At 47.4% G+C, this 27414-nt stretch overlaps 3 protein-coding genes, 1 long non-coding RNA gene and 7 other non-coding genes across 14 annotated transcripts; 2 read left to right on the top strand and 9 right to left on the bottom strand.

The window, feature by feature from the left end:
* The first annotated feature begins 247 nt into the window (after positions 1-247).
* On the top strand, positions 248-5606 carry ncbp3 (nuclear cap binding subunit 3). The gene is made up of 13 exons (XM_062485550.1): positions 248-493; positions 1433-1498; positions 1610-1715; positions 1865-1990; positions 2128-2262; positions 2346-2524; positions 2626-2734; positions 2942-3041; positions 3196-3305; positions 3587-3926; positions 4030-4208; positions 4332-4514; positions 4667-5606. The coding sequence occupies exons 1-13, from the start codon at positions 311-313 to the stop codon at positions 4948-4950; spliced, it is 2100 nt and encodes a 699-aa protein (XP_062341534.1). The 5' UTR covers positions 248-310; the 3' UTR covers positions 4951-5606.
* A 1289-nt stretch (positions 5607-6895) lies between these two features.
* Positions 6896-9360, bottom strand: LOC134039592 (uncharacterized). 4 transcript variants are annotated; one of them, XR_009932801.1, is made up of 9 exons: positions 9061-9360; positions 8734-8790; positions 8470-8521; positions 8239-8286; positions 7990-8042; positions 7730-7774; positions 7489-7606; positions 7262-7286; positions 6896-7065 (listed from the first exon to the last, which is right to left on the bottom strand). It is a non-coding gene; the product is annotated as an uncharacterized LOC134039592 (long non-coding RNA). The 4 variants fall into 4 exon arrangements; XR_009932799.1 differs by having other exon boundaries at positions 7489-7546; positions 9065-9360; XR_009932798.1 differs by having other exon boundaries at positions 7489-7546; positions 9061-9359.
* Positions 7142-7215, bottom strand: LOC134040171 (small nucleolar RNA SNORD65). Its single transcript, XR_009932879.1, has one exon. It is a non-coding gene; the product is annotated as a small nucleolar RNA SNORD65 (small nucleolar RNA).
* On the bottom strand, positions 7358-7433 carry LOC134040172 (small nucleolar RNA SNORD65). The gene has a single exon (XR_009932880.1). It is a non-coding gene; the product is annotated as a small nucleolar RNA SNORD65 (small nucleolar RNA).
* Positions 7614-7688, bottom strand: LOC134040173 (small nucleolar RNA SNORD65). Its single transcript, XR_009932881.1, has one exon. It is a non-coding gene; the product is annotated as a small nucleolar RNA SNORD65 (small nucleolar RNA).
* Positions 7847-7921, bottom strand: LOC134040154 (small nucleolar RNA SNORD49). Its single transcript, XR_009932864.1, has one exon. It is a non-coding gene; the product is annotated as a small nucleolar RNA SNORD49 (small nucleolar RNA).
* On the bottom strand, positions 8354-8428 carry LOC134040170 (small nucleolar RNA SNORD65). Its single transcript, XR_009932878.1, has one exon. It is a non-coding gene; the product is annotated as a small nucleolar RNA SNORD65 (small nucleolar RNA).
* On the bottom strand, positions 8591-8665 carry LOC134040155 (small nucleolar RNA SNORD49). The gene has a single exon (XR_009932865.1). It is a non-coding gene; the product is annotated as a small nucleolar RNA SNORD49 (small nucleolar RNA).
* On the bottom strand, positions 8944-9014 carry LOC134040157 (small nucleolar RNA SNORD49). Its single transcript, XR_009932867.1, has one exon. It is a non-coding gene; the product is annotated as a small nucleolar RNA SNORD49 (small nucleolar RNA).
* Positions 9361-9729: 369 nt separating the features above from the next.
* Positions 9730-14253, top strand: rab34b (RAB34, member RAS oncogene family b). The gene is made up of 11 exons (XM_062486362.1): positions 9730-9990; positions 10638-10776; positions 11149-11240; positions 11337-11402; positions 12119-12220; positions 12331-12395; positions 12506-12557; positions 12670-12751; positions 12839-12929; positions 13200-13307; positions 13392-14253. Exons 2-11 carry the CDS (start codon positions 10720-10722, stop codon positions 13451-13453), a joined length of 777 nt encoding a protein of 258 aa, XP_062342346.1. The 5' UTR covers positions 9730-9990; positions 10638-10719; the 3' UTR covers positions 13454-14253.
* Positions 14254-14339: 86 nt separating this feature from the next.
* Positions 14340-27373, bottom strand: supt6h (SPT6 homolog, histone chaperone and transcription elongation factor). Its single transcript, XM_062486361.1, has 38 exons — positions 27222-27373; positions 26324-26439; positions 26057-26218; positions 25833-25906; positions 25513-25702; positions 25323-25404; positions 24952-25207; positions 24750-24851; positions 24544-24657; positions 24325-24414; positions 24061-24203; positions 23726-23874; positions 23474-23584; positions 23239-23368; positions 22871-23021; positions 22601-22755; positions 22310-22502; positions 22017-22156; positions 21805-21922; positions 21590-21666; positions 21364-21499; positions 21120-21257; positions 20849-21016; positions 20581-20708; positions 20209-20416; positions 19950-20097; positions 19691-19833; positions 19399-19539; positions 19038-19233; positions 18616-18761; positions 18422-18514; positions 18187-18300; positions 17914-18038; positions 17662-17774; positions 17461-17538; positions 17112-17305; positions 16691-16932; positions 14340-16271 (listed from the first exon to the last, which is right to left on the bottom strand). Exons 2-38 carry the CDS (start codon positions 26427-26429, stop codon positions 16085-16087), a joined length of 5241 nt encoding a protein of 1746 aa, XP_062342345.1. The 5' UTR covers positions 26430-26439; positions 27222-27373; the 3' UTR covers positions 14340-16084.
* Between the last annotated feature and the right edge of the window lie 41 nt (positions 27374-27414).

The following is a 27414-nucleotide window of genomic DNA, read 5'->3' as shown; positions in this document are numbered from 1 at the left end:
TTGTGTAGGCTTACTCTGTATTTTGTCAAGTGTAGTGAGTTGCATTCAAGATACACATTTTTAGAAAAAAAAATCGGTAAAAATTAAAACAAGTTAAAATAGGTCAGTCCGGCAGCGATATTGGTTTGGTCTTTTGGAACGGTGTTGACAACACTGTTGTTATCTCATCCTAGTCCCTGGACAAGTATGACCTTGCCAGCTGGCAAGACATTGCTACTCTCTTGAACGCATCTGTTCCAGAGCACGTTTCAAACAGGTTACTTAATTTTCTTCCTTCCTGTATACCAAACGGCTGCAAAGTGCAAGCACCATGGCGGCAGTACGGAGCCTACGGGTGTCTGTAAAGTCAGATAGCGGGTCTGATCGCTCAGAATCGGACTCGGAATCAGACTCGGACCGAGATGCCCGTGAGTCTGAACCTATGGAGGTGGAGGAAGGCGAACTGGAGGTGGAGGATATTCCAGTCAATCGTTCTCTGAAGGAATTGTTACCGGTGAGTTTGTCCAGCTAACGTTAGCTAGCGGTGGCTAACACAGGCCTTAGCAAGATAGAGCTAATTTGCTACTGCTAGCAAGCTAATTCAGACCACGGACTGAAGTACCATGCCTGTGAACTGCGTATGATGAATGGGCGACCTGCGTGCTTGGTACCCGAAGATGGGTGGTCTGTTGGCTAACGTTTGCAGCTCAACAGACTTAGTCTGGTAAATGTGTTAGTCTATGTACATTTGCCTGAATTGTGAAATGAGTTGCTTTCCCGACATATGACGTTGCGTTGTGTGGCTTATGTTGGCTGACATTAGCTAGCTACGTTTATAAACAGTAGCTGGCTAACGTTCTTGTTCAGATAGTCCAGCAGGATAAGGTAGCATAATGTTTTGGTTCCATAGCTAGTGCCACTAGCTGGATGGGTTATACTGGGTAGCACTACAGTACCGTTTTTACTTTCGATTTAGCTGACCCGGTCAGATTGAGAGTGAGATTGCTAGCTACTAGTCTAGTTATGGTACGCAAGCTCGCTAGACTAGCTAGCTACTAGGCAACAAGTTTCAGCCTGCTAGCCACCAATGTTGCTCAACAATAGCACCCATATCAGTGATGTAGATAATGTTAGAATTTCATTCAACAAGATTTTTTTAGTCTATTCATGTATACTTTCTTGCTCAATAGAAACTATTTGGGAAATTTTAAATGATTGTATTAATGCAACAAAAAACATCTTCTATATTATTTTATATTGTATTGTAGAGCTATAGCCCTAGTATTTTATTTTGTAATATTTTCATTTTGTTAATTATGTTTAAATGTTCACTGTATGCACCTTCCCACCAAAGTAAATTCCTTGTTTGTTTCTTACTTGGCGATTATACACGATTCTGATTCTGATTGACTCCAAATGCATTTTTTAATTAAATCAACATGCTTGTTTTTAGGACCCAAGTCGGCGGTATGAAAACAAAGCAGGCACTTTCATCACTGGAATCGACGTTACGTCAAAGGTACCCAAACTCTTTTTAATGCATATGGTATTATGAAATGCTATTTCAGGGTTATTTCATAAAACATTGATAGTTTCTTCCTACTGTAACCGTGTGTGTGTTCCATAACAGGAGGCGATCGAAAAAAAGGAGAAAAGAGCGAGGCGGTTCCATTTCAGTCCAGAGGTCAACGTAGCTCAGAAGAATGTGATGCTGGACAGAGACATGATGAAGAAAGGTATAGTGCTCCACACAGGAAGTCATCATAGGCTTTCTACTGTCAGACAGTCTCGCCGCAGAATCCAGACACATTCTGGAACCACATTTCTTTCTCTGCTTAGTGGTAATGAACTTATATGTTCCACACTCATGCTCTCTCTCTCACAGCCATACCCAGTTTGCGTTTGGAGGCATTGCATGTGGCAGGAGTGGATAACATGAGTACCCAGGATGTGTTTGGATATTTCAAGGAATACCCTCCGGCACATATCGAGTGGATTGATGACACTTCCTGTAAGTCGAGTTTGTGACAAACCCTTTCTGCATACGGACCCACACATTGAAATTGACCATAGATACATGGTTTAATAATAGTGACGTGCCACCATAACTGTAGCCTGCAATAATGTATCGGTGACTTTGTTACCTAGGTAACGTGGTGTGGCTTGATGATGTCACTTCTACTCGGGCTCTCCTCAACATCAGCCGCATGCCAGACAAAGAGGCGGTTACCACGGAAACGGTTGGTGGCAAAGAGCCGGATCTGGCGTCTGAGGAGAACAAAGGTGAGGCAGACTACGGGACTGGCAGTGCCACATTCACCAAACACCCGATGTTTGTCTCTGATCTGTACGCTGTTCTGTCTCAGCTCAAAGAAGTCGGGGCTCAAATGATGACGACGACGATGATGATGAAGAAGGAGAGGTAGATGAGGAGGAGGAGGAAGAGGCGGTGGTGACGGATAAGAAAACCAGTGATGAGTGTGAAGGAAAAGCCAGCGAAAGTGAGGGAGAGACGGAGAAGAAAACCGACCTGGAGGATCCTCAGGTATGGCAGGAGACAGTTGGGAGTTTGTTCTGAACTGAACTACTGACTTAGTTGAGTTGTGCTGCATGGGTGACTCATCTGAACTGGTGACTGTGTTGCAGGTGGACCTGTTATCTCAGGCAGAGCAGGAGTCTTTGTTACGGAACGATCCTCGACCAGCTACCAAAATCTTCAAAGGCAACAATCTCTTCTTGAGAATCGCTACTCACGGTACAGACTCCCCCTCCCCTCTCCACACACCCACAATCTCTTTAACTCTGTTATGCAAAGTCATGGCATAACCAGACACTCATTATACCGAGAAACGCATCACACAATAGATCAAAATGGATGCCTTTACAATGTGAAAATGGATGCTGCTTGAAAATAGATTGCGAGTGTTTCACAGAAGACTGCTCTCCTCCCTTTTCTATTCAGACGACAAGAAAGAGCTGGGAGCTGCCAGAAAAAGCCGATATTACATGAAGTACGGCAACCCAAACTACGGGGGCATGAAAGGTATCCTCAGCAACTCCTGGTAAGAACCAACTCTGACTGACTGTATCTGAACTGGCGTCTTGAGAACTGAATGGTGCAGACTGCTCCACGCTTAAGATCGCCCCACTGGATGACCAGCCAAATGACGTCCCAGTGGACCCCTAAACATGTGACATGTTCTCCCTCTGCCTCAGGAAGAGGCGATACCACACACGGAGAATCCACAGAGATGTCATCAAGACCAAGAAGCCACTCATTGGGGACAGCATGGGCCACACGCCACCCTACACACACAGGCACTCTGGTACGAACAACACACAAACACACAAGCGGAGAATCCCACAAACATGTTCGGTATACGCATCAGGGAGTCGGATGGCTGAGCGGTTATGGAATCGGGCTGTTAATCAGAAGGTAGCTGGTTCGATTCCCGGCTGTGCGAAATGACGTTGTGTCCTTGGGCAAGGCACTTCGCCCTACTTGCCTCGGGGGAATGTCCCTGTACTTACTGCAAGTCGCTCTGGATAAGAGCATCTGCAAAAATGTTTTGCTTTTTCTTACACTCTGCCTGTTCCGTCTGTCCAGCTGACCTGGTGAACTTGCCAGAAGAGCCCATTGAGGAAGAGGAGGAGGAGGAAGATGACGATGGGGGGGAGGAGGACATGGATTCAGACGACAGGGTGGTCGAGTACCGGGAGAAGGGGGTGCGTGTGGGGGGGGCAGCGGGGGTGCGCCTGGGGGGGCCGGCGGGGGTGCGCGCGGGGGGGATGCGTAGTCGCGGGGCAAGGTCCCCGTCCCCCTCCTCGGACTCTGACGAGATGGACTACGACCTGGAGCTGAAGATGATCTCCACCCCCTCCCCCAAGAAGAGCATGAAGATGACCATGTACGCAGACGAGGTGGAGACCAATCTGAAGAGCTTACGGTGAGGCAACCTTTTCTGGAGGTTGTTTACTTTGTGACGTCGACCATTTTGTAGCGTCCGCGGAAAACATTTGACAGCCCTGTTCTACCTGTTATTGTTCCAGACACTCGGTTCGGAGCGACAGCAGCTCGGGCAGCGGTGTGTGGAACAGGATTGGCAGCGGAGGAGGGTCCAAAAGCATTCCAGAGAAAGTGATCGATGTGCGACAACTGCTGGAGGAGAAAAGACAGGGGCTCACTCAGAACAGACAGCGCCCCCCGGTGGCTACATCTGGGAAGACGGGTCAGTCACACCAGACAGGAACGGTTTTGCTGTACAAAGGCTTTTGAATGCAGAGCTACTAGCACACTACTTTACTCATATGAAAGTGGCCTTAACGGGATGTTTTGTGTTTTCTGTGTGTAGATGTGAGGCAGAGGTTGGGGAAGAGGGCGTACTCCCCAGAGACACGACGCTCTACCTCCCCCGTAACCCTGAGAGACAGTCCCCCTCCACGGGAACCAATCACTGATGTGCACAGCCGACTGGGTGTGGCCAAACAAGATGCCCACGGCCTCTACTCTGACACGTCCAAAGACAGAAAAACAAGTAAGCAAAAAGCTTAGTCTCCTCTCCAACAATAAATATGTGTTGTATGTCTTTTATCGATTGTAATTCTGTTCCACTTCCTCTCATAAATCAGTAATCGACTTGCTCACATAATGTTTATGACTGTCTCCCTCCTCATCTCATCTGTACAGGTCGTCTGTGGAGCAGACTTGGCCCCTCCCACAAGGACGGCCCTCAAGACGGGAAAGCGCCTAGCCGGGGATCGGGGTCAGTCGCCTCCAGGGTGGGCGTAAAGAAGGGAGGGGAGGAGGTGGAAGAGGAGGATGACTCGGCCCTGCAGAAGGTATGGGGGGCCATGATCAAACAGAAGGAGCAGCAGACACACAAGATGAAGAAGAGTCGCCTGGACAACTTGCCGTCGTTACAGATCGAGATCAGCCGGGACAGCAGCAACGGCTCTGACTCCGACACCTGAGGGAGGGCAGGGGTCAGGGAGGGGGTCAGGGAAGGAGATGTGGGTACAGAGTGACACGGACAGAGTAGGGAGGTGGGGTGGAATGTTATGACTGATGTTAAATGAAAGCGTGGATGGTAGAGGGAAGTGATTTGTGTCTGTTTTCCACGGGCATTGTGACCTTACCCCTCTATTTGGATCCCTCTGGGCCTGTAGTTGTGACCAAGTCTTTCTTTTGGACTGACGTTTTGGAATGAAATGAGATCTCAAGGACACCAATAAGAACCGGGCATAATTATTGTGATTTTTTTTTTACCTTTTAGGCCAAAAGGGGACATGTGACATTTCACCTCTGATACTTTGTTCAGTTACTTAACAGCAATATGCCCATGTTTGTTGCCCCCATGTGAAAACTGAGCGGTTGGCGACAGCAACCAAGCTGTTTAAGTAGCTCCATACTATATGTGGTACCTGTGTGAGTAAATATGACAGCTATTTGGTCGGAGGCATTCTACATCCAAAATGTTCCCATGGATACAATTCTATAAAAGGTTTTGTACACCACCAGTTAGTATTCTGTGAAAATGGCCAATCATTATTCCAGATGGAATAGTCAACATTCCCACACATGAACTGATCATTGTGTCATCACCAGAAAATAAAGTTTGTTTTGTAAACCACTTGTTTTATTTTCAGGACTAGTATTGGAGCGGAGGTTATTGGGACATCTGAATTCAGTACCAAATGACATGCCAGTGCCCCTTTATTGGCAGTGAGGTTGGGGTTCCTGCAGGTTTCATTAAGTCAAATTTAAGACCTACACAACGCATTACCAAAAAAAAAATAAAATCATAGAAATTCTGAAAATATATTATTTCAATGAATTCAGTCATTTAACCCTTGTGTTATCTTCGGGTCATTCTGACCCATCAGTCGTTGTGACCCACCGTCGTATTGCGACAACTTTACCGCATACAAAAACAAAGTAAAGCAATTTTGTATTTTTGTAAGCATGCGTCAGACCCCCCACATTGCGAAGGTTAAAAGAAAATTATTTTTATTTGTTTTTGTATTGGGTAAAATTGGGTAAACACAACGATGGTTCGTTATGAACCTTTGGGTCATGTGACCCGAAGGCAGCACAAGGGTTAAGCAATCATTAGTAACCTCATTCAGCACTAAGTACTAGGGGTGGGAAAAGATATTCACATATGAATCGTGATTCAGTCTGAGATTCACGTCGATTCTCAATTTTATTATTTAAGTATATATATTGAATTGCAATTTGATCAATAATATAACTGTAGTGGGTTGAGAACAAGGGCCTAAACCACAACGACCTGGGTTCAAAACCAGCACAGAGCAGTGCCAAACACATCCGTGGGCCCAGATCCCTGTAACCACAGCACACTCCCCGACTGTCCAGATCCTCTCCCAACTCTTTCCAGGTACCCAACTGTCCCACCAGTAAACAGTTGGGAGAGGGGATCAGGGCAGTCAGGGAGCATGCTGCGACTACAGGAGTCCAAAAATAAATGGTATGTTTTATGTCCAAGAGCCAAAATTGAGCTGTAAGAAGATCCTTCAGCCCATTTTGATACAACGGCCACCCCCGCCCCCCCGTAATTCAAACCCTGGACTCGAGCTCCGCTTTTGTAGGCTATGACTCAAATACTTTTTTGCTACTTGTAAACTTTCTGCAGCCAGCGTTTCTGGAAATGAAGGGGAAAAAAATGTCAAAAAAATAAATAAAAAGGAGGTTAAGACCATAGATGAAAAGCTTGCCGTTTTAAGGCCTTAAATTTAAAGTTAAGAATTTTAGACTTTTGTAAGACCCCACAGGAACCCTGCATTTACTGCAACTAAGTTTAGCAGTGGTTATAAACACTTAGATTTAAAGAATGTTTTTATTCTGCATCTAGTTGACAACAATGATATTCAGGGACATTGAAGACTTGAAGTCATGTGAAATGTCAAATCTATGTCATGCAAGGCACAATTCGGTATGGATTTTGAACTTTATTTAAGTAGAAAGTCACATGTTCATTTGTTCCAAAAGCTGAAACAGCTGGCAGTAATTCTCTGGCCCCCAGGTCTTCATACAGCCACTAGACATCCCCCTGGATCTCCAGTAAACTACAGAAGGTAAAAAAAAAATCAAAATAATTAGTTACAGAAGATAAACACCCCACTACCCAACCAACACTGCGGTGTTCAGAAAACCGATTATCACCACTGAACCATCTGCCGGTAATTCCAGCTATTTCAGTTTAAATTTCATCATTACTACATCAGTGAATCCTGCAGTATGCTGGGACACTGGTGTGCTTACCTATGGTTCCTTGCGCAGGGTCACCCTAAATGAGGATACAAATCATACATTAAAAAAAATCTTAAAATAAAAAGTCAAGTCTTTAATTCAGCCAAAGCTCAGAAAACCGATGATCACCACTGTACAATCTGCCGGTAATTCCAGCTGTTTTCAGTTTCAAATTTCATCACAGCATTTGTACAAGGGTTAGCCCTAACCCCAAATCACAAGTATAATAGGTGTCTTACCTCAGATAAAAGTTGAAGTTGGGGGTGTGGGGTGAGGAGCATTGCCTTGGAGCACCACCTAATAAAATGAAGTCCAATTAACCGTCTGCAAACAAAACTGATGGGCCAATAGTTACATCTGCAATGTTCAGAAAACCGATGATCACCACTGTACAATCTGCCGGTAATTCCAGCCATTTTCAGTTTTAATTTCAACACACCATTGCTTGCAACCGTAACAACAACTAAAACATTCTCTTACCGTTCCAAAAGACAGTCAGGAGGTCAACTTGTCACCCTCGGTGTCCTGAAAAAATAGGGGTACATTAAATATGGACATAATTTGATGCAAACTACTTAACCCCAAAAGGTACAGCAGTCTCAGAATTGGATTATGAAAATCGTCAGTTGTCGCATAGGACGGCACTTCCTATTCAAGGTTTTCATCAACGACAAAGCTGTGAAGACCATGCTACCTAACAGCATGTCATGGATTAGGAGTTCATTAGTCGACCAATTTACCTTGCTTCCTCCACATGCGTTGAATTCTTCCACTTCAGTGCAGAAATGTTGACCTTAAAAACAAAACAATTCATAAGTAATTTACTACAAACCCTTGAGATATTTAGTGGAAGTGGCAAGCCAGCTACCGACCATCTCACTAGTTAGTTTACCAGCACGCAGATCAGAAGGTTAAAAATTTAAAAAGTAGGAATTTGTCAGAAATTGTATCAGACTGCACTTCCCATGTAGTCATAATAGGTTTCTTACCTCCGGTAAAAGTTGAAGTTGGGGGTGATGGTCATTTCCTTGGAGCACCTAATAAAATGAAATCCAATTAACCGTCTGCAATCAAAACTGATAGGCTTATGTTTACATCTGCAATGTTCAGAAAACCGATGATCACCACTGTACAATCTGCCGGTAATTCCAGCTATTTTCAGTTTTAATTTCAACATACCATTGTTTGCAACCTTAACAACAACTAATACATTCTCTTACCGTTCCAAAGGACAGTCAGGAGGTCAACAAGTCGTCACCCTGGGAGTGTCTCCTGAAAAAATAGGCTTATATTAAATATGGACATAATTTGATGCAAACTACTTAACCCCAGGTACAGCATTCTCAGAATTGGATTATGAAAATCGTCAGTTGTCGCATAGGACGGCACTTCCTATTCAAGGTTTTCATCAACGGCAAAGCTGTGAAGACCATGCTACCTAACAGCATGACATGGATTAGGAGTTCATTAGTCGACCAATTTACCTTGCTCCCTCCACATGCGTTGGACGAGTCCCTCCACTTAAGTGCAGATATCGCAACCTTAAAACAAACAGTTCGTAAGCAATGTACTACAAATCAGAGATATTTACTGCAAGTGGCAAGCCGTCTACCGACTGTTTTTAGATAAGCCGGCCACCAACTAGCTAGCTACCTCGCTAGATAGTTTTCCAGCATGCGGATCAGAAGGTTAGAAATCTAACACTTAGGAGTTTTCGTCAGATGTCGCATCAGACGGCACTTCCTATGTGGTTATCATCCCTTCCGCAGACCGGAAATACAAAATTACATTAGGTTACTTGTTGGTCAGACTCACCTTTTAAAAAGGTTTCTCCACCAAACCACGTCCATGCTTTCAGCTTATCGCTAGCCCGCCATTGCAACCAAGCTTAAGTAGCAGTAGTTGGTCAACGTGACATACCTGGACGATACATTAGTCACGTTCGTAACTAGAATCAAGTTGTATCAAGATACAAAGGCTTTCCTGGAACCTTCCATTCTTTCAGTAGCGCGATAGGCATAGTGTTACGAGATTACAAGGCCCTGACCCCGCTTCAGTTCAAATGCATCTCCTTCCCTCTTGAAGAAGTCAGTGTGAGAGAACGACATCGTGGTGGTCGAAGAATTTATACGCAGCGGTCGCTTGAAGTTTGCGTAAAACACCAAATAGTGTCCTACGTCACACCGCCCGTGAAAGGCGCTCTTTATGATACTCTCTGCTGAATTATAATGTATAACATATAAAATAATAAACATATAGGCTATATTATAGCCTATATCTTTTTTAAACAGTCAAAATATAACCTTTAACATAATTCATAGAATTAATTAAATTTGTTTTTAAATAAATATTTATACTTACACGTTGTTTGATAGACTACTGGAATAGCCTACCGGTATGTCGATTGTGTTTTTTTCCAAACTCTAGTGCGTTTCCACAGTGCTCACATTGTATTTAAATTGAATTAATCTCGCATATGTTATCCACAGCGACATACAAACAATACAGCATAAGAAAGTATGCCTACGGCAAAAAAATCAAGGATGTTCACTTCAAAGGACCAATTCAGCCCACTTTTTCTGCTGGTATAAAAGATGGGTTGAGCTGTTGGCCCGCAGCATAATCGGAGTCATCTGTTTACTAGGAAGCATGTTCGTGATGTAGTCGAATGAATGAGGTGTTCGCAGTGTTGCTGTGGAGAGCGAGTTGCCAGAAGAAACGTTTCTTGTATTCACTGCAAGGTAAGCTATGGACCTAAATAATTATAACTGTATAAGATTGTTTAAACCCAGTAGCTCAAACTACGTTTTCTGGAAACCAGTCTTAAGCCCTGGTGTCCATTCAGTTATGATGATTTAGTGGACAATCTAAGATCTCTTTTAACTCAACTTAACTTTTCTAAAATTCCTTCTAATATTTAAAACTATTTTCAATGACAACAATTTTGCTTTGTAATATATAGGCCTACGGTTGACATATCTACCATGTTTATGAATAAAACTAGTTATGGATTTGTGTCGCCTTTAGACATTCTATGCTACAGTCAATGCCCAGATCCATCATATTTCCATATTCTACCGGTCGTGACAATAGATAATTACACCCTTTTAGACAAGGTTTGAAAGGAAAACAAACAAGGTTGTAAACATATTTACTGTTCCCATAGTAACCAGGCGAAAGGGTAAAACTTGGTTACCAAAGAGACTATAATATATTCTCAGACAAGCAAAGCAGATGGAGGAGCAAACACGTACTGCTCCGCATATCAGTATTTGTTTATTCTTGCTATTGAGACCGCTGGCATCACCATGGAGATCCACAATGCAAACATTGGATGATAAAAAGAAATCCAGTTACTATTTCTATTTGTCTGTGTTTTTCATTTCAGGTGCTTTATGTGGAGAGATCAGTTGGTGTAGGTTAATGTCTGTCTCTGTGTTTGTGCGTGTTATATCTGCTCCAACATTCCCATGAGAAATATGTTACCACCCGTGAAAAAAGACCGGATCATAGCTCAGCTTCCCCAGGTAACACACACTCACCTCCAACCAATCTGAATTGAATCATGTACTGTATATGATCAGCACAAGGACTGACTGTTGGGTCTCTGGCGACTGAGATTGAGACGATGAAGTTGGGTATTTAAGGTTGACTCGTCTTTTTCACCCAGATAATATTCTTAGCTCCGCTCTTGCCTTAACTCATGCGGAATGGCAGCTCCAACAAGGAAGCCCCAGTTTGCGTTAGAACACAAGTTTCTTTCTTTTGCTCTCTCTCTCTCTCTCTCTCTCTCTCTCTCTCTCTCTCTCTCTCTCTCTCTCTCTCTCTCTCTCTCTCTACCTCTATCTCTCTTTCTCTACCTCTATATCTCTATCTCTCTCTCTCTGCTTCCTCTGCAGTGTTTCACTCCAAATGCAGCCCTGCACACCAAAGAAAGCTTCCACACGCAGGTGACATCTGCCTGCCACGGACAGAAGACTGGCCCAGTGGGGTGAGACAACAAGCAGACCTCTCCCTCCAGATCTCTCCTGTATACACACACACATTTCAATCATCCGTGTTCCATACACCTGTTGGTGTTTTATAGGTTTAACATTGCTAAGGTGATTGTTGTGGGGGATGTGGCTGTGGGGAAGACCTGTCTGATCAGCAGGTAAGAGCATGTGCAGTGAAACTCTTTCACTGAACGAACCAGTAAGATGCATGTACAGTTTAAATTACATTTACATTTTACATTTACATTTAGTCGACGCTCTTATCCAGAGCGACTTACAGTAAGTACAGGGACATTCCCCCGAGGCAAGTAGGGTGAAGTGCCTTGCCCAAGGACACAACGTCAGTTAGCACGGCCAGGAATCGAACAGGCAATCTTCGGATTACTAGCCCGATTCCCTCACCGCTCAGCCACCTGACTCCCTAAATTCTTATAACAAAGTGTTGGCTCATTGTGCAACACTCATATCCTTTAGTAGGTTATCTCATCAATTTTATAGACTGCTGACTACATCACCTCCTGTTATTTTGTTGTTGCCATGATACCCTAGTTAGTCCACACACCCACAACAGCTGCTTACTCAGACTTAAGGCTTCAGCACGTTTACTTTCTGAACCATTGATTTGATCCTTCTGTTCATACCTGTTGACCCTGTGTTGTGTCTTCCAGGAATTATTGTCAGAATGCAGTCACCAGCTAATCACATTTTCATTTACAAAGGCTAATTGTTTGACTGACTTGAGGGCTTGCTTTACGTCCTCTGTCAGTTCAATAAGGAAGCCTTCTGTTAGGTTTGGTATTTCAGTGTGTTGAAAGGTTATTAAGCAGATTATCTCTCCTCCAATTGATTTTCTCTCTCTTTAACTGAACTTTAGGTTCTGTAAGGACATGTTTGATAAGAATTACAAGGCTACTATTGGGGTGGATTTTGAGATGGAGCGATTCGAAGTGCTGGGTGTACCTTTCAGTTTACAGCTGTGAGTATACTTTTAACGTTGGCAAACACACACACAAGCATACACTTTTCATATGAATGGCTTTGGTAGTGGATAACATCTCTCCCTCTGACTGTCTCTCTGTCTTTTAGATGGGACACAGCTGGACAGGAGAGGTTCAAGTGTATTGCTTCCACATATTACAGAGGAGCACAGGGTAACACACACACACACACACACACACACACACACTACAAGCACATGAGAGAGAGAATGCCTGTGAGAATGCCTCAGTATTTATGTGTCTGTTTCTGTCTGTTTCTTCAGCCATCATCGTGGTATTTGACTTGAGCAGTGTGGGATCTCTGATACATGCCAGGTATGAGAAACCAGCACAGACTGGTTCATTCACTTGGATAATTTTCCGCCATAATCCAGTTTGTAATAAGGTAATGTTGGGTGTGGGTATGCTGCTGTGTGTTTCTGTTCAGGCAGTGGCTGGAAGATGCTATGAAGGAGAACGACCCCTCAAGTGTGCTCTTGTTTCTGGTTGGAACCAAGAAGGACCTCAGTGTGAGTTACCCATGAAAAACAACCCACGTATAGACGCAACCGAAATTGTAATCATTCACTTCGAATCCAAATGTATCTTTCTCTCAGTCTCCTGACCAGCTGGAATATATGGAGCAGGAGGCCATCCGACTGTCTGAAGAGATCAAAGCAGAGTACTGGGCAGTGTCTGCTAAATCAGGTAAGATGACTAATTACAGAAGGTTGACATATTTACATTTAGTCATTTAGCAGACGCTCTTATCCAGAGCGACTTAGAGTAAGTACAGGGACATTACCCCTAAAGCAAGTAGGGTGAAGTGCCTTGCCCAAGGACACAACGTCTTTTTGCACGGCTGGGAATCGAACTGGCAACCTTCAGATTACTAGCCCGACTCCCTCACCTCTCAGCCATCTGACTCCCATATGCACACACATACTTTTATGCTTTCTTCTCCTTCCTGCTTCCCAGGTGACGGCGTCAAGGACTTTTTCTTCCGGGTCGCGTCTCTGACCTTCGAGGCCAACGTGCTGGCAGAGCTGGAGAGGAGCGGGTGCAGGCAGATCGGTGACATCATCAGTAAGTCCTGCCAAAGTCGGAAGGATTCTTTTCAGAGAAGTGTCACCCTAATCTCATTCCCCATCCTCGTCTGTGTTCCTTTAGGGATCACTGACAGCACGGAGGAGCAGCACAAACCGACCAAGAAAAAAGCAAACTGCTGCTGATAGGGCGGAGAATACCAACAAGGCGCTGGACATTTATACAGAGTTGTTTCGGTACATTTACGCGAAGCTAAATGGGACAACCCAAACCAAATTCTGGAATCCACAATCTGTCGGAAAAGAGTTCCGGAACCATTGGCACCAATGGACTATTATTGTAGATCATTGTAGAGTAGCAGGAAACAATTAGAACTCAAAGGGATCATCAGAAGAATCCAACCGTGGAACCAGGCCTAGTAGCCTCAGCAATCACAAGACCCTGGGCTGAGGTCAACGCTGTCAACAACAGGCCTGTTCTCCAGATACAACTGAAAGTGAAGATGATAGCTACCATTGCTAACAACCAGTCTTAGACTCACTCTGTCCTCGCTGGTGCGTGCATCAGACATGGCGCACAGCGAGATCCCATGTTATTGTCTCGAATCATGTGCCTCTCTGAAGATATGTTGTTTCACTGGAGAATGAGACGTCAGCAGACCTAATGGCCTTTTTTGTTTTGTTTGCTGGGTTATTTTCCTCAGTCTCCTCAAGCCGTCATGTGTCTGAGCTGCTAATGGGATGCGTACGCCTGTTCCCATGACCCCACTCAACACAGCTCGTCTCCAGAAACACTCATCTCTCATGCTCCCAAAATGGAGGGATTGTTCGCAGAGACGAGGAGAATGTTTTATTTATATCCGAGTCCAATCACATTATGCGAAACACTGGAACAGGCCTACTACAGTGGTGTGTTCTGTAGAATGTTTTTGCAGTTTGTTATGGCAGCATGAATAAATGTCATGTTAAATCAGTTATTTCACTCAGAGGATCATACTGATTCAGTATATTCAACACTTCTCCGTTCTCCTATGACATGTCGTAAACAGACAAACAACCCCAGAGAACGCAGGAGGCTTCAAAATGAACTTTTATTTTAAAGGGATCACATATATGGTAGAAAGGGTTAACAGCAGTGTAATGCAAGACCTAATTTCACATCCATGATCTCTTAAACGACAACACCAGGGGCTGCTTATTGAAATTGCACAGTAGTGTCACAGTTAGAAATACAATCTGAGTATTTAAATCGATTCAATTTCGTGCCTGACTGAAACCAATGAATTTTCTTTGCAATTTCATATCGCAGCAGCCTCTCGTTTCCCAGCGCTCTGAATTAAACAGCTGTATACAGGCAAATTTATCATAATCCAACACATTGGCGATGTCATGCACAACAGGCAACACATACAAGTAGGTGAGATCCAAGACCATCCACCAACACAACATATCCAGAGTTAGCCCTCCCTATCCTGCTCAGATCTGACCTTAAAAATAATAGATGGCAACATTATCTGTAGCACCTCATTCAAACCTGAGCTTGCTCATTTAGTGACCTGGGTTAGCATGGATGGGGTGGACCTTTGGGACAGCAAAATAGAGCACTCCACTGGCACACATCCAAGCTACCATGAGCTGAAACACTGACCAAGAATGCTGCTGGGAACCAGGTAATGCAGATAAAATGCAAACGTTTTAAGGTACTAAAGAAACACAAATGACAGACAAGATAAAAACTACCTTCAGCAAATTTGAAAAATCACAACAGTTATGGTTTGATAAACTACTAAAGAAAGAAAGAAGAAATACAGACACCGCAAAATACATTAACTTGGAAAACGCCAACTACAAGTTTAATTGCAAAGATAAAAGTGAACATAGGAATCTTCTACCTTCTCTTAAGTATTTTGCAAAGAAGTCCAACAAATCACTGTTTCAACTTTCAAGTAATACTCCCCTAATTCTTGAGAATGAAGAAGCCCTTTATTTACAACAGCACATTCTCAACATTATAGACTTGTGAAGCCAGTCTACAGTCAGAGAGCCTGAGGTGTGTGTTGGTTTTACAGACGTGAGAAGTGTAGGCTTAGGGTTCATACTGAAAACAGTGTCTTTATTTGTTTTGATGCAATACAAAAATGCAGACAGCTTCCTGATTGGTTAGTCAAAGCACTTGTTGGCAACTTTTCTCAACGACACCTCCAATCACAAGGGGGCAATGGATACGGTTCTGTGAAGAGAGAGATGTCGAGTGCCAAAGAACCCTGGGGAAAACAACTCATCAACCAATCAGACGCTTTCAATAGCATCTCCTAATTTAAATTTTTTTTCTTAAAAAAAACGAAAAAGTAAAAAGAACGAGAAGTATAGCCTAGCCCCCATTGAATCCTTAAAAGAAATAAGGGAGGCTGTCTGACAAATACAAGCACTCGCCGTAGGTCCATGTCCTGTCTGCATTTGTCAGCTGTTTCAAGTGTTTCGTCTTTATCTGGACAATCTGAGAGGCATACAGTGTTTCCTCACCATTTATATATAAAATAGTATGTAGTCGGAGAAGAGAGAAACCACAGAGTTGAGGCAGATACGAGTGGTGGAGTAGCTGGGGGGCCCATACTAGATACACAGTAGCTATAACACTAGAGGCGGTCTGGATGATTGGGGATCCTGTTTGAAGGACCCGCTGAACGGCAGGGCGAATGAGGCAAGGCGAGGCAGGGGTGGGCAGATGAGGGTGGGTGGGTGAGGTGTGGAGAGGGGGGTTCAAATGAGGGTGAGGTAAGGGGGGGTGGGGTGGAAGGACGGCCCCCCCTCCCTGTCCTATCGGTCCATCTCGTCCAGCAGCGGGGTGGCGTCTCCGGCGATGGACATGGGCGTGCTCTCGATCATGGGGCTGGGCGAGGGCCGCGGGGTCATCCTGGGGGTCCTCTTCTTCCTCTCCGCCTCCTTGTCCTGCAGCCACTGTTCGGCCATCTTGCCCCAGTCCACCGCGGTGCTGCTGCCCGACCTGCAGGGGGGCAACACACGGGGGTTAACGGAGCAGTGGCAAAGACGGCTCACGTTTCTACAACAAGTGCGTCAGGTGGCTGAGCGGTTAGGGAATCGGGCTAGTAATCTGAAGGTTGCCAGTTCGATTCCCGGCCGTGCAAAATGACGTTGTGTCCTTGGGCAAGGCACTTCAGCCTACTTGCCTCGGGGGGAATGTCCCTGTACTTACTGTAAGTCGCTCTGGATAAGAGCGTCTGCTAAATGACTAAATGTAATGTAAATGTACAACACCGACAGGCTATCTTAGAGCGTCTACCAGGTCATTCTCCTACGTACGTTTAGACACTTAACACATTTGGTACCATGGCCATTGTTAGAACACGTTAACAAACCAGTAGCGCCCAGCCCTGCTGGATGAGGCCTGGGGCCTCTACTCACTTGGGCTGCTGAGGTGTGCGTCCTCTGGAGGTGGAGGAGGAGGAGGAAGGCGTGCCAGACGAGTGGCCGTGGTGACTGCTGTGGTGGCCGTGGCTGTGAGAGTGCGACTGCGAGTGTCCGTGCGAGGACTGAGGGGTGGAGCCGGGGTACTGGGGAGTGCCCACAGTCTGCTGGCTTGGCGTGTACGCAAAGCTGGGGGTCATCATGGGCGTGGCCATGGGCTGCTGGGGCGTGGCAAACACCTGCGAAGATGAAGGGGTTTCTTTAAGTCAGCACAAATAACTCAAATTCTCCAAGTAATTTAAAGACATTTAAACAAAATGCGCATACAGTTGTGTGTGGAAATGTGGGTGTCTGGATTCTGATGTTGATAGAACACCCTTGCATTTTACCCCTCCCCCTTCCCTGAGGAAACACTCACGTGATAGGCCGAGGAGCTGCCACCCCCCCCTGCCCCCGTGCTGCCGCTGTAACCGTATTGGCTGGAGCCCCACTGGGCGGGCGTGGTGTTGGGGTTCTGGCTCTGGCTCTGGCCCTGGCCTGTTACCGCGGCGATGGCGCTAAACATCTGTGAGGTCATGTTGCGAGGCAGGGAGTTGACAGCTCGCGTCAGGTCTGAGGGAGGGGGTGAGAGATCAGATACAGGGGACAGGACAATAACAGAATGTGTGTGTGTGGTTTTTGGGTTAAGATTAGGGAAAACAATATTCTGAAAAGAACTGACTTCTCAGTCCCCACAAGACTAGCCATGCAAAGTGTGAGAGACTGACCGGCAATGTTGATGTTGGCTGGCGTAGCGTTGTGAGACGCAGGTGTTCGTGTTCTGCTGCCACTGCTGGGGGTGACTCCTGAAACAGAGGACGACAACAGAGTCAAGAGTTAGAGAAAGTCATCAAAGGACTGCTACAACTCAGCAACTATCAGCATTTCTCCTTCGTAAGACAATCAGCCAATAAGCTGTGGTCACAAACCCGGTATGGGCTCCTGGAAGTGGTCTTTGAACCAGCGGAAGAGTCCGTTAACCGTGGGGAACACCTGAGAACGGTACCGGAAGCCGTCAGGGGTGATGGTCACATACTCTATCCTAAAGAGCCAGAGCAGAGGGAGCAGGGTTAGGATTCAGTGTTATGGTCACAAGGTGGGTGGTCCTGTGTGACCAGACAAGCTCCTTATACGGTCATCATCGGGGGGGGACCAGCCAATCAGGAGAGGAGACGGCTCACCTGGGTTTGCCACGAGGCTGGTAGCCCAGGATGAACTTCCCTGGGAGATCTTTACAGGCCGACACAAAGTAGGGGATGAATGTGGGCTTCTCTTTCTTTGACCTGATCAGCAACTCTTCCATTTTCTAGTCATGAGAGAGAAAAGAAGAGAATGTGATTGGGTGAATTGTCTGAAAACAAAACAAAAGACTAAGGATAGATTTCGAAAAACAAGAAACTCGTGTCAGCAGCACTTTGAGTATACTTCCGGAGGTACCATCAGTCTCTCCCTACCTTCCTGTCACCTCCATAGCATTCGTGGAAGTATTTGTGTCCAAGGAGATCGCGAGCGAACGCTGCCATTGGCTGGATGTAACGAGCCGTGATCTCGTCGAGATCTTCAAACTCCTAAACGGGCAGAGAGAGGAGAGCAAAAAGAGACAGCTTTCAGACATGTAACATAAAACAATAATATTGCTATAAAACACAAGCCTAGACAGAGACACACACATCACACACACTCCCTCACCTCAGTGTTGATCCAGAGCGTGTGGCCCAGACTGAAGGCGTTCTCCTTTCCCTCCTCTCTCACGTCTACGTGCTGGTAAATACCATCAGCCACCTGACAAACAACAGCACCACATCCAGATCAGTTCACTCTGCCTGCCTGTCTGCCAGGTCAACCTGCTGTGTGGCGTCCGTCTGTGCGCCCACGGGCCTGACCTTCCAGGTGACGGTGAGGTGGTTCTCTCCCTTGCTGCTGGGTCGGATCACCACGTCTCCCTGGTCCATGGACTCCATCATCTTCTCGGCCTGCCTGAAGTTGATGTTGTGGAAGGAGGGGTGGGCGATAACACGCTTGATGTAGGCTGGTGGGGGGGGGGGGGGGGCGACAGAAATACTAGTTAAATGGACAGAATGGTGATATGAAATGTAACTATGTATGTCTGGTGTAAGTCAGCATTTTTATTTTATTTTATTGTCTACAATATCAGTCCTCCATCTATACTGACTGGTTCAGTATTGTTTACTGACTGGTTCAGTATTGTTTCCTGTCTGGTACAATATTGTTTACTGACTGGTACAGTATTGTTTACTGACTGGTACAGTATTGTTTACTGACTGGTACAGTATTGTTTACTGACTGGTTCTCTGCTGTTTCTTCTTGAGCTCCTCCTCCTGCTTGGCGTCGTCCGTCTCTGCGTCAAAGTCGTAGTAGGTGTCCTTAGGCAGCTTCCACTCGTTGTTCTTGTCCATGAGGTCGGACGTGCGGCAGGTCAGGTCAACGTTGAACTTCTCAATGTCGATCTTCATGATGCGGCAGTGCACTGTCATCCCCACCTGCAGAACAGGGAGACACAAAGGGATGATTGGTTGACTTCTGTGAAACAGGCCGAACACCTCTAATATAACCATTGGCTGATTTAATTCAAATACAACTATGGTCTATTGTGTGTGTGTGTGAGTGAGTGTGTGTGTGTGTGAGTGAGTGTGTGTGTCTGGTACCTTGACCCTCTCCTCTGGGTGTTTGACCACCTTGTCGCTGAGGAACTTGGTGGGGATGAAGCCCTGGACCCCGTTGTCCATCCTGGCCCGCACACCAATAGCCTGCCCTGGACACGAGCCACTGTCAAAGTGGTTCCACACCTGGCAGGGAGACACAGGGAGGGAGGATTACTTGAATCGTTAAACTATACAAAGCTGTGTGGGTGAGGTGTGCTGGGAGTACACTTTCATTTAGTTCAGGATAGACATGACAATCAGGGTGGGGTGAAAGGTCAGGGGTCAGATACTGTACCTCGCTGAGTTCAGGGAAGTTGTCCTGCTGGCAGAAGGGGCACTGCCACAGGCCGGTGGCGTCATTACGGATGGCCTGGTCATAGCTCTCCCCCTGGGGGCGCCGGTGAGCTATCCCCGTCACCACGCTGGTGATCAGCTTACCTGGCAAGGTTAAAAAGTAACAGGAATGTGATGAGTGAGCTGGGTGTATAGAGAGGGGGGATGAAACTGTGTGCTTACAAGGAAGATGTGTGTGTGTGTGTGTGTGTGTGTACTACCTATGTAGAAGGTCTCAGGCGTCTCTTTGGTGAGCAGGTTGAAGACCTCCTCAGTGTTGGGGGGTCTGTAGGGAACCCTCAGGTCTTTATACCTGCAGCTGAGCTCAGCCCGGATGTCATACAGCGTGATGCCCTTGTTACCGTAACCCTGAGCGACGGGGGAGGCGGAACAGCACAGGTCAGAGTCTGGACACGAAACGCTGAAAAAACGCGCACGCAACAACCACACACACACACACACACACAGCCGTCTGCCGACCTGTCTCTCCAGCTCCTCGGCGAAGGCGTCCAGGTCCAGGTCTTTGAGGCGCTCCGGGTTCTCCAGGATCTCCTCAAGGGCCCCGGCGGGGTTGGCGTCCTCTGCCGACTCGTCGTACTCCAGGGCGTCCACCGCCATCTTGCGAGCCCACTCGTACGTCTCGGGGTGGACGCGCGAGCCGTCCAGGACCTCGATGTAGGAGTCCGTGCTGCAAGAGGCAGGAAGACATGCTGCTAGAACCTAAAATCTCTCTCTCTCTCTCTCTCTGTCTCAGTGGACGAGCACGTCGTGTTTCACTCCCGCAGACGCCACCCCTCATTCACAGCCATGTTCTAGAGGCGATGCTTCAGAAAAGGAAAGGAAGTCAGGCACCTGTCCCCGAGCGAGGCCGTGTCTATCTTGATGAAGCCGGCACAGTTGATGAAGACCTTGGGGCCCATGTGACACATGGTGACTAGCTGGGTCCTGTTCTCCAGACGAGTGTTGTTCTGCTTCAGGATCTGGAGGGGGGGAATGACGATCGTTAGAACCCTTTATTTGAACCCTTTAACTCTCCATACACACGTGCTGACATAAGAATCCAGAAAGCCCTGTCAAGGTTGGTCTGAATTAACAACAACAACAACACAAGCACACTGACCTTGAGGAGGTGGGATCCTTTCCTGATGCCGAGGCCACAGATGAACTGGACCAGGCTCTGGGTGTAGGGGTGGGAGATGGCCCTGTTCACGTCCACGCCCACCTCGTTGACCCGGTTGATGAACTCACAGTACAGAGCACTCAGCAGGTCCTCTTTCACCACCTGGTCCTGCAGGGGGGACGGGGGAAGGATGTTAGGGAGTTTCGAATGACTTCATCTGAGCAGGGACAGTCCCAGTAGGATGTGAGTCGTGTGTGTGTGTGTGTGTTACCTGCTGCGGGTGCAGCTTGAGGCAGAGGATGTCCTCGTCGGAGCTGCAGACCTGGGCGTACTCCACCAGGGGGTCCTGGATCTTCCTGGCCACTGACACGGCCTGGCGCAGCAGAGGGGGGTAGTCCCTGAAGTCCGCCTGGAAGGAGATGGGGGGGGGGGGGGGGGGGTAGAAGAGGAGTTATGTTAGATATGGAGGCAAGGCAGGGAGCAGCAACACTGACTGTGTGTGTGTGAGTGTGTACCTCAGACTTCTTGCTGTTCATGTAGAGCATGGCTAGCTCGTTGTCCACCAGCTCCACTCCCACGGCGGGCAGAGAGGACTCCTGCTCCAGCTCGCTGACGGCCCTCTTGATGTCCTCCATCACCATGTGAGCGTCCCTGTGCACCAACCACGTCACATGAGGTCACGGGGTCGTGTCATAAGGTGCTCCCCCCCGCAGCCACAGGAAAGGGAAAACCGGGGCTTACCTATTCTCCCCGGCAACAGCCACCACATGGGGCTTCTTACTGGTCAGAAACTTCTTCAGGGTTTCAATGTCGTGAAGCTGAGGAAAAGAAAGGGGAAAAAGGACAAAAGGACGTTAGGTGAAAACACACATACATCCAGACACCCTATGAATGCAAGGCTAAGTAACTATTCCTTAATTGTTGTGTAAAGGGATCAATGTGAGCTCCCTCTATACCTTCTTCTCCCTCTCGTCCTCCTTCCAGGCGTTCCTCCTCTTCAGGAAGTAGGGGAGACGAAGGAAGTCCACCACCTCGCCCTCCCCGTTGATCAGGGAGCAGAACACGGGCGCATCTCTACGGCAACAGAACCACACAATTCAGTTTGGCTGAACTTTCTTCGCTAGTGGAAGACAACCACGCGCGCGCACACACACACACACACACACACCTGCTGGAGGAGAAGGCCACTCCCAGTACTCTGATGCCTTTGCCCTGGCTCTCGTCCATCAGGTCATCATCCTCCTCCACCTGCTGGTCTGGTCTGTAGGGAGCCACCTTCAGCCAGTTATACAGACGCCTGCAACACGACTGGGGACGACACACCACAGGGGTGACGATCCACACAACACCACACACACACACACACTCCAACATCGGCTCCCACACTGAGGAACTAGTGAGGTTGTAGAGTAAGACGTCCCCCCCTCTGTCGAGTGTTCCTGTGGAGAACGTCAAGTTTACCTTGACGATGTTCTCCTTGGCCTCGGCCACGAGCTTGTTCTTGAGCTCCTTGGCCATCTGTGGGTAGAGGAACTGGGTGAGGGCTCTCTCTATGGCCAGGGTTCTCTGTCGGTTCCACTCCTGGACCTGGTGACTGAACTCGTCCCTGTAGTAGAACTGCTTGATCTCGTCAAAGTAGGTCTGGTCGCCATACCTGAGGGAGGTGTGACAGACCCACGGTCAACACCCACAGCTTGTAAACACACCGGTGTCCGGGAGGCCAGTAAGGTGAATCAACCAGATACCTCTTACCCTTTGACCCCTAATAGGTCGATGCAGATGTCGATGGTGAGCAGCCCCTCCTCCTCGGCCAGACACATCTTCAGGAACTGATCCCCGTTCAGCTCCTTCACAGCTTTGTTCTTCAGGTACTTGAAGGAGTAGGCAAAGTGGGCCTCATCCACATCCTGTTAAGAGGGGTTAGTGATGTAGAGGAGGGTGAACAGGACTGTAACCTGGCAGGGAGGCATTAGATGCCATGACTGCTTCTGGGTGTGTTCAGTACTGCGGTGAGGTCGGTACCTTCTTGCCCTTCTTGGTGGGCTTGATGTTGATCTTGGCCCTCTCCTGGAAGGTCTGTCGGAGGACGTGCCTGACCAGAGGCTCCCTGGCGATCTGCATGGCCACCATGTACCTGGTCCCCTCCAGCACCGCCTCAGGAGTGCTGAACTGACTACAGCCAGGAGAGGGGGCAGTGTTAAACCCCGAGGTGTGTGAGAAAGTGTGTGTGTTTGTGTGAGAGTGACAGGGTGTGTGAGTGAGAGAGCGAGCAGCGTAGAAGAGGCCAGAAAACAGGTTGCAGGCCATAGAGAGAGGTAACTCGAGTATTGTACTATGTGTGAACAGGGCAGTGAGAGGCAGTACAGGAGGGCTCCTTCCTCTGTGGTTACCTGCAGACGTAGTCCTTGGCCAGCTCTGCTGGCTCCGCGGGGAACTGCTCCGTCTCGTGGCGCTGGTAGCTGTCTCGGAGATTCTCTCCAAACTGCTCCGGAGTCAGACCAAACTTCTTGGCCAGGCCGTCTGATCGGAGGCAGAGAGAAAGGGAGGAGCACAGAGAGCGGTGAGTGTGAGCAGTGAAAGTGGACAGCACTGACGGGACTCTTGATGCCGGGGAGGAGTCCCTACCGAGCCCGGCGTTCTGGCAGATGCTGTACATGTCCCTGCGAGACGCCAGCTTCAGGTCCGGGCCCTTGGGCCCTACCACCTCCTCCTCTACCTCCACCTCCACCTCTTCACCTGCAAGAGGAAGAAAGCAGCCACATGCCACCGAAATGAACTCATCAAAAGGGACGGTTAAGTACAATCATCAAGCTGCTGTGAGGTACGGTCATTTATCTCTCAAGAGAGAAACAGGAATGCATCCGTCCTGATCCATACCATCTTCCTCAGAAATCTCCTTGATCTTCTTGAGCCTCTTTTTGCTGGCCTTGAGAGCATTCTGCATCTTGGGGATGTTTCTCCCGTAGTACAGCAGGAAGTGGTTGTACACGTCGCTCAGCTCATCGATGGACTGGACGTCTTTCAGCCTACAGCCAGGAGATGGGGGGAAAGAAAAAGACTTCAGACTCATCTTGGTCTGTGGGACCTTCGAAAAGACCAGTGAGCATCAAACAACACAGTCAGTGGGACAGTCAACACTCCTTCCTGCTTCTGAACGTGGATGACGTCGACCCTTGCGTGACCACATTGACTCCCCCACCCCGCCCACGTACCGCTCCACGTCGCCGGTGTCCAGAGCCCGGATGCCATCTGCCAGGGGTTTGTCTGGGTCGGCAGAGATCTGCTCAAACTGATAGGACTGCATCCTGCGGAAGAGGCGGGTCAGGTTCTGTTTCCTGGTCTTCAGCTGGGTCCACTGGGGACGGACGGAGGAAGAGGGATCAGGGCACAGAGTCGAAAGTGGAGAGGGTGTTTGTCTAGATGTCTACGGTCTATTGAGTGAACGGGCAGGTGTGCTTTCAAGACACATCACGTACCTTCTCGTCCCACTGCCACACCTTCCACAGGTCGTTGATGTTGAGCTCCGGTTCCACATACTCCTTCCTGTAGAACGCTATAAACGGAACCTGGGTGGAACGCAGGGGATAGCACATGATGAGAGACTGGGCAGCGAAAGGGGTATGTTACTAACTGTTTAGGACCAGGACAGTGACTGGTCAGCAGGATGGGGGGGGGGGGGGGGGGGTATACTGTACCTCAAAGTGCTGGTTCCTCATGAAGTTGAGGGCTTCCTTAATCTTGGCAATAGTACTGGGCCCTTTCCTGCTGAAGTTAGTGGTGGTACCTCTGTCCAGGTAGTCTGTGCTCTCCTGACGATGGGAGGAAAACAGAGACTCAGATGAGGCTAGTGTAGATGGAGAGAAGCGTGCAGCGTGATCTCGGGGAGAGTCAGAGGATGTACCTGCATGGAGATGGTGAGGGTGGAGAAGGCATGTCTGTAGACCCACTCTGCTTCCATCTCCAGCTCATCGTCCTCTGCTGGCTTCACTGGCATGGAACGCAGCTGAACAACGACCAGGAAAGACACGGAGCCAATGTTAATGATGCCGGCCTACAAAAAGTCTTACTCTGGCTGTACAATACACAGACAGAAAGACACACACCTGGAACCTCTCTGGCATGTCTGTCGAGCGAATCTCGTTATCCTGGTCAGTCATGTGACTGCTTTCCAGCTCGCTGGGTTCGTAGATCTCGAAGATGCTCTTCCTCCCCACCCTCCTCTTGATCTGCTTCTTGGGTCGGTCCCAGCCCTCTTCGTCCTGGTCCTCCTCCTCTTCCTCACCCTGCTCGTACGTGTCGGCGTCAAAGTCAGCAAGGTCAAAGTCCCCACCGAATATCTCCTGGGCTTCCTGTAGGGCTCTGTGGAGCGAAGAGGACGACAGAGAACTTAGATAGGAAGTATCTAAGGGATCGAGTTATGTCCTACCTATTCTATAATATGGCAGCAGTAGAAAAATGCCTTGAAATGACTCACGCGTCTGTGTATCCGGAGAACTTCTTGCCTCTCTTCTTGGTAATAGGCTGACCGTCATCATCTACGATGAAGTCATCTATGTCTGGAGGGAAAATAACGTTTAAGGACAAGGACTGGCCAGGAAAGACATGGTAACAAGCTAAACAAGATTTTAAAATACATCCATATTCAGGATTTCTAGTAGATTTACCGGACTCTTCGTCTTCGCCCTCCTCCTCGTCGTCGATCTGACGATGAAGAGGTATGTCCACAGCCTCCCCCTCTTCCAGCTCTCCATCGCCATCACCATCTCCGGTGAAGATCTCATCAGCTATCATGTCCTTCTCATCGTCCTCTTCCTCATCATCCTCCATGGTTCTCACACGGTCATACTTCTTCTTCTGTGAAAGGCAGAGGGGGGGGGGGGGGCGGAGGGCGAGTTAAGACAAGCTTAACGCTGCTGTCCAGAGCATTAGATGTGCATGGATATAATACAGCTTTTAAATTAACTGGCACCGCCACACTGCTTACCCTTCTCTTCACTTTAACTCCCAAGTTCTCCTCAATAAGGTCAAGGTCGTCATCGTCCAGGTAATCATCATAATCTAGGAGAGAGATTTGTCAGATTGTGTCCACACTAGCAAAATGATGCTTTGTGTCAGAAAATGAACTGCCAACCCAGATGTCAAGCAAACACATAAACCAGACATTGTCCTGTTAACAAGAATACGAGACCCTCTAATCCCTAAACTTACTGCGTTTTTTGCGTCTGTGTCTGACTTCTTCCTCGGAGTCACTGGCCACTCCGGCACTACCGCTCCCGGCATGTTCCTCTTCCTCATCCACATCATCGTCAATCAGGCCTCGGAGGTTCCCATGCTCATCCTGGTCTTCTGTGTTCTCCTCCTCTTCCTCTTCTGACAGGGGAGAGGAAGACAGGGTAAGTCCAGCACACAGCCAATACGTCAACGCACATGCTTGTAAACACACAGCAGTGACAAGAAAGATCCATATGATCTTACCGTCATCTTCCAAAAACTTCTGTGCTTTTTTGGGCTTAAGATCTTTCTCTTCAAACTCCTCCTCCTCCGCTGATTCTTCAGCCTCGCTTTCGATGAAGTCAGCCATACCTGCAAGGCTGGGGAATACAACAGATACAGGTAGATGTTAAAGACTGAGCTGAGATTTGCGTTAAAGAGGTTCCATTATGAAATCCTTCTGAAATCACAATGTCCTAACTCATCCATTATACAGCACCGTTTGTCCAAAGACCAAATACATTCAAACACTCGTCCAGCAATTGAGCTAACTTGTGAGTGAGTAAAGATTCCAATTTCATCAAACTGAAGAACATGGGAGGCCTACTCCCTAGATGCAATGCAGTACTGTATGGCCATCTACGTAAACAGCCAGCTAACAATTTATCTTGGATTAGGAAATCTATATAAATGCATCTCACAAAAAAACGAAAAGATTAGAAGTAAACGTTTAAAAAAGGGCAAAAAGCAACACTCCACGAGAGCAAGCTAATGCGTGAACGTTAGTTTGCTAACTTTAGCTAGTTAGCCAAAGTGTAGGATTTTATTAATAACAAACAACGTATACAGTACTAGCGAAGTAGTTGAAACATGTAATGATGGAAGTCTCTGCACATAGATTGACTACCTCACAACATTATCTCATATTGTACCCCTGATCGAGAGCATAACTAGTGTAGCTATAGTAGGGACTGGAGACAATAACAAGGCCTCAATCCTCAATTTCGCAAGTGTTGGGTCTCTTGCTAGCTAGCTAGCTACCAACAACGGCATGTTAGCCAATTTGCTAGTCTGGGTGTGAACAAGTCACGTCCTTGTTTTTCTTGTCATTGCTGGCGCCGTATCGCCAAGAAGGTGAAATCGCGTTGCGCTTGGAACTTACTTCTCCTTGCGACGATAATTTGTTTAATCTCCTAAACCTTAGATTTAGGGATATCTCTGCTACAACTTCACTAGCAGCTTTTTAATAATGAAAATGGACGAAGACAATTCCGGTGTTTAGCTAGAAACTTCCGGTGTAAATCGAACTCTACCATGTGTCATCGATGGAGAATCATGATGACACATTGTAATAG

This window comes from Osmerus eperlanus, chromosome 19 (genome assembly GCF_963692335.1).
Source record: "Osmerus eperlanus chromosome 19, fOsmEpe2.1, whole genome shotgun sequence".
NCBI lineage: Eukaryota > Metazoa > Chordata > Actinopteri > Osmeriformes > Osmeridae > Osmerus > Osmerus eperlanus.
Note: the sequence above shows the minus strand (reverse complement) of the source record. Positions and strands in the feature narration are given on the sequence as shown.